Source organism: Protopterus annectens, chromosome 11.part0, assembly GCF_019279795.1.
Source record: "Protopterus annectens isolate FY-2018-M chromosome 11.part0, PAN1.0, whole genome shotgun sequence".
Taxonomy (NCBI): Eukaryota; Metazoa; Chordata; order Ceratodontiformes; family Protopteridae; genus Protopterus; species Protopterus annectens.
The window spans coordinates 1401500977-1401506976 of record NC_056745.1 but is presented as its reverse complement, the minus strand read 5'-3'; the positions used below and the strand labels follow the sequence as shown (position 1 = coordinate 1401506976).

The 6000-nt window shown below is 36.7% G+C and overlaps 1 protein-coding gene across 1 annotated transcript in view; it reads left to right on the top strand.

Annotated features, from left to right (window-relative positions):
- The first annotated feature begins 1339 nt into the window (after nucleotides 1–1339).
- LOC122815081 (transmembrane protein 168-like) overlaps nucleotides 1340–6000 on the top strand; it is a 98046-nt gene continuing 93385 nt past the window's right edge. Inside the window, exons 1-2 of the mRNA XM_044087324.1 lie at nucleotides 1340–2060; nucleotides 4241–5595. Of these exons, the coding sequence (XP_043943259.1) occupies nucleotides 4420–5595 (1176 nt within the window). The 5' untranslated portion in view covers nucleotides 1340–2060; nucleotides 4241–4419. The remainder of the gene's footprint in view (nucleotides 2061–4240; nucleotides 5596–6000) is intronic.

Genomic DNA, 6000 nt, shown 5'->3' with positions numbered 1-6000 from the left:
CTTGGATTGGTTGATTAGCATACAGTTCAGCTGCTTATGCTGTAATTTGCATGCCATGGTATTTACCTTGCTTGCATGGTGGTGAGCGACGCTGTGTTGAATCCAAACAGTTCGCTACTGTGTGCGTGTCACTGGTATAAACAGACTGTTACCGAATCTGGCCAGAAGTCTATAACTCTAATTACTGTCATTATTTATTAAGTGTAATTCATCACTTTTTTCTCCAAAAGTGCCTGGTTTTAGGAGAGATTAAGAGGGACAGTGCTAAAATTTGAGACAAAAATTAGGCACAGCTGAGAGGTCTTTATTGCTTACTACAGTTCAGAAAGTGCAGGTTGATGCAAGACCTGTTCTGTTAACCTTTTAGATAAATTAGACTAATATTTCAAATTGCACCTTTGTCCCGCTATTTTTTTTTTTGTCTTTGTCCGGAATCCTTGAAAAAAAAAGACATTGTGAGTTAAGCCTAAGAAATATCAACATACAGTGACGTGTAGTACTTATTCAGTGCAGAATTTCCCTTTCAGTGGATAACTCACAAATCTGGAACAGATCAGAGACTTTTTCCCGTAATTTTCTTGGTTATGTAATTGTTCTGAACCTGGGTAGCTTCAGGTAATATCATACTTTAACCTTCTAAGAAAGCTTGCCACAACTCCTTTCTATACTCTTAATCAATGTGTGTTTACTATACTAGCCACTGATGAATGTAACCAAATGACTGAACAAAATAAACGTCCTTTCAGCTGTATTGTTTATATTAACACACAGTGCCCCTTATAGTTTATTTTTTTTTTTTTGTTCCTTTCTTGGCCTTGAAACTGTACCTTATTAACGTTTAACACGTGTATTGTAGCTGCTGTACTCAACTTTGCGGACTTTTCTTCCCGGGCCACCGCTGAAAACGGGATCAATGCCCAGTCGGCATTTCCCAGTAAAAAAATGTAAAATAATAATAAATAAAATTATACACATGTAATAATCATAGTTCTACTGTATGAGGCTTAAAGTAAAATATTTACTATTCAGAAATCTCAACTATAACTAGAAGAACCCATTCTCTAAGCACTAGCTAGTGTACAATTTGACTCCTCTAGCATTCCGTACTCAGAAATAGAAAAGTAAACATGGCGACTCGGAAGCTTGTTAAACTTTTCGATGAGGGAGTTTAGTTTTTGTTTGTCTATGCAGGAGGTTAAAAAGGGAAAATACCAGGAGAGAAATCTGTAAACCCTTGTGCTGCTTTATCCGTGTACCGTTGTTTTCATGAAATTAGTGTCTGAGGCAGCTTCGTTGCTTCAATTTAATAGCAAGCCCAATACTTAGGTGGGTTAGAGAATATTGGTTTGCAGGAAATGTTTCTTTACTTTGACTCCTTCACTATTTGTGTTTCTATCCCTTGTTTAGCTTTATTGCAGAGTTGCTCTGACAGGATAGTCAGACTGTTTTCTTAATTTTAAACAATGTGGTGGTTCATTTTAAGACTAATTATATTGCTGTAGTACCGGTGTTTAATTTATAATTGTATATTTTCGTTTTGTAGGTTTATTCTGTGATTTGATTGTTTTGTAAAACTGCTTGTGTCTTATTATATACAGAGACAGGGAGAAGAGGAGATTAACCTGAAAATCTGGTGTGTCATGCTACAGGCAACTTCAGCTGTTATGACACGGAAGTAGTGGGTAAAATTTGGTTTATTGTAGTAGGCCTAGAAGTTGTATACAGTATGTATTTTGAACGTTGTAATATTGGAGTTATTTAGTGCTGTTTGTACTTCGATTACGTATTTAATTGATCAGCCCAGCTGTCTAGCATCTATTTACAACGCCTGAGGACATCAGAGCTTGGGCACGGCTCGGCTGTGCTTAGGGGAAGTCAGTCTGTGAAAATTGTATCGTAGTAGTACGGGTGTTAATAAGCTAAGAATAATAATTTATGTAGCGTTAATAAAGTTTGAGGTGTCTTAGAGTTCGGAAATTGTTGGTGTCTTTTAGTTGATCACGGTTTGTTTTCGCATGCGCTGAAGCTACGTAATTCTTTAGAACTGACAACTTGAGAATGTAATTCTTGCATTTCCCATTTTTCAGAGGATGTTAGACTTGAAGGTGGTATAGTCTGTTCAAGTTGAAGCGTAATTAAATTCAGCTTATTGTAGAGCTTTTTTTATATTATTTACATATGCTGTTTGGATTGCTACATTTGGCGATAGGCTTGCTCCTTTCTTTACATCTAACGGAAAACATAAATATTGTGCAGAAAAGGATTGAAGTTCTAGTAGCAGACTGTTCGAGACTAAGATTGGGTAGGCATTAGCATATGTATACACGTTTATGGTATAAACAGTTATGCTTTAGCTTCCTTATGAATATGTTTTCTTACATTTAATTTTTGTTCATGTATCACTTACTTGGTTCTTAAAGTTCCTAGAAACTTTGTGGCATTGGTCTGCTTTATTGATGCCAAGTTGACTCTACTGATAGAGAAATTTTAGTTTTTGCTAGAGAAATTACAGTTTGTGTTTTCTTTGTTGCAATCTGTTCTAACGATATTGCTGCTTGCTGCTGGTCAAAAGTTGACCGTTTGCAGTCTCTGCCCAGGATGCAGTACATAGTAAGAAGTAGAACACACATTGCATTACAAATTACAGACAAAGGAGACCGTATATACACTTTGCATGAGATTCAAAAATACAAACGTCTGTTAACGTTTTGCAGTCGTAAACAGTGTTAATGAAATGAATAACAATTTGAGTAAGAGACAGAGGAGCAGGGTTGCGGCAGTCATATTTAGTAACCCAGAGGTTAGGTCAGGAAGTATAAACCGAGGCGTAATCAAAAGTATAGTTCTAATTAGTAACTATAAATACTTAATGTTATTTGGTACAGTGCTTATTTCTGATTATTGGGTTGCAGAGCGAAATTGCACATTTTAAGTTTGAATGTGTACCTAGAATGCCTTCCCCCTTGTTGCAGTATTTGAACCAGTATTACAGTAACTTAATTTAATGCCACTAAATCTTTAGTGCTAAAGAGCATCAAGTACAAATGTGTACAGGCATACAGTGTATTTTTTTTACACATTTTGAGAGAGACTTGTCAAGCAGAGTTAATTTCTAAGTAATCAAGGAACTTTATAAGGGTAATTAGTAACGAAGCAATGTAGTATGGATGAGAAGAAAAAAAATAAAGCAGCTGCAAAAAAGATGATTATGTTGTTGGAAACTGAGGAAAAGTTCCTCAAAGTAAAATAAAACACTTGGAGGAATGTGAGAGTAACCTACATGATTTACAGGAATGCGAGGGTGAACCTACAGGATTTAAATGGAATCAGAGCAGGCGTGTACAAAATTGCTGCTTTAGTCTTGAAATAAAGGCAAATAGTGTGTGATTTAGAGCTTTATTTATTACTAGGTTTGGAGAAATGTGGGCAGTAGGAGCTAGTTGTGATAACCACAGCCAGAACTTGGACGGAGTCTGTCTTAGTCACTTTCTACAGCAAGTTTCTAGTGGTGAAGGGTGAGGCAGACTTTTTCCTGTGAGGAATATCTAGTTCAGATTGTTTAATATAGTCATTTGTTTCTTTGTAGTTTCAAAGACTTGGCAGTTTTCATATTACGGGAAGATTGGTATGGCTTTGTATTTTCCTGGGTTAGATAGGTCGCTACCTACCTATAAAAGTGGGAACCATTTTGGTCCTTGAGTAGTAGGGAGCAGAGCAATGAAGAGACTGTGATGTATCTTGTGATAATAAGGTAGTCATTGGGGTCTGATATGTAGAGAAGAACGTTTAGATAAAGCCAAGTACTACTTGGTTAAAAATTTTTGGATCAAGCTTAATAGTGAAAAGTCAGCCATAACTCAAGACTTCCTTTTTAAATACCATTGAAGGGTTTAAGGGATGAGTGATGCTGGCAGGAGAACCTCAAGTGCCATCAGGTGTAACTAGAATGAAAATAAGAGTCTAGAATTAGCTCGGCATTAGTGCAGAAGAGAAAAAATATTGAAGTGGAGGGAGAGAAGTATTTTTTTCCTTTGTGTAGGAACATGAAATGGTAATGGTATAAAACTGAAAAAAATGGCAAGCTATTTTTTTGTGTAGTCCTCTACTATTGCTTTTTAATGCACATAAATTCACATACTAGAAAGTGTTAAAGTGGCAAAGACTAATTGTATAAATAACATTTAGTAACTTGTATCTGTGCACTTTATTGCATATAATTTGAATTTTTTTTTTATTTCAGTAGTGTATTATATAAAAGGCATTGTGCAGTTCCTGGGGATGATAGTGTTTGGATTATCACTTGCTGATTCTACATGCTACCAGTGTTTGGATTACATCTTTCTGACTCCACACACTCAACAGAAGTACATGGATTAATATTTTGTTGTTGTGAGGAGGGACTACACTCCATTGATTTACATGTGCAAATCACTTCGCTACTACTTCAGCCACTGTCTGCACATGGCAATGACTAAACTAGAAGATGCAAATCGGGAGGTGAACATGCATTCCTCTGTTCGATATCTTGGCTTCCTAGCCAGCATCAATTTGGTGGTGGCTTTAAGCATGGGTCTGTATGTAAGGTGGGATGAAACACAAGACCCTTTAATACTGGTGATCTTCATTTTGGGTCTTTTTGTTCTTGGAATTGCCATCATCCTTTATTATTATTTCTCCATGGAAGCAGCAGGTTTAAGCCTTTCTCATCTCTGGTTTGGGTTTTTGCTTGGCCTTCTCTGTTTTTCAGACAATGATTCCTTTAAAGATGATGTGAAAGAACAAGCCTTCAAATATTTGCTTCTTGCCAGCATTGTGATACGAACTCTTTGGGCACTGGTTGCAAGAATATGTGGTTGTATCCGTTATCGTCCTACTTTGCTGACCTCTGTAGAATTCCTTGAACTGGTTGGATTTGCAATTGCTAGCACGACCATGCAAATGGATAAATGTGTAAGCATTATTCTTCTTGTCATAGCCCTAGGAATGCTGCTAATTGACTTGAGAATGAAATCATTTCTTAGTATTCCAAATCTGGTTATATACAGCATACTTTCGTGTCTCCTCTTTTTTCCATCATTAACTAAAACTTTCACCGTAACTAGCACAACAAGCCCATTTGTCACCACCACCAACCCATTTGCTTTAGCTTGCTTTTTCAGTCGTTTGGTATGTGATCCACTGCTTGATTTCTACTTCAGCGGACTTTCTGTTTTTGAAAGATGGAAGCCATACTTGTATCGAGGTGCATTCTGCCGAAGACTTTCAGTAATTTCTGTTGGCTTAATAGAAATAATATTCTTTGTTCTGGCAGCTGTAAAATTGCACACTTCAGAAAGATTATATTTGGCTATTCCTGGATTTTCCATTTCTGGAATTTTTTGGTTAATCTGTCATGTTATTTTTCTTATAACTCTTTGGGGTTTTCAGACAAAACTGAACGACTGCCAGAAAGTGTTCTATACACACAAGGCAGATCACAGTACACTCGAGAGGGTAATGGCCTCAAAAGGCATGCGCCACTTTTGTTTGATTTCACAACGTTTGGTATTTTTCAGTCTGCTGTCAACAGTGGTGTTGGGTGTTGTCTCTTGGAAGGTAATCTTAAAACTTTTTAAAACTACTAAATGTTTTAAAGTAATTGATCATTAAAATGTAAAGTAGAGCACTGAAATGTGACTGCTGATTTCCATGTTAGGGTACTCGTAAGCTTGTTTTTGTTTTCATCTGGCGTTTTTGTCTGATTTCAAGTGGGATGAAGTCTTGCCCTTCACGAGGATTGTGTTCACTTGTACAACTTGTGAGAGTCTGTATACCACCTTTTTATAGACCACATCAAGCGGTTAACTTTTGAATGTGCAGAAGTTGCTGTTCTCATAGAAATGTTTGCACATTTCATGTTTAGGTGTATATAACACCATGTTTGGAAAAGGCGTACTACTGGAAAAGCACTCTTTATTACAGCTCCCTCCACCACAAGTTTTAGGAAGAGTAGAAATAGAT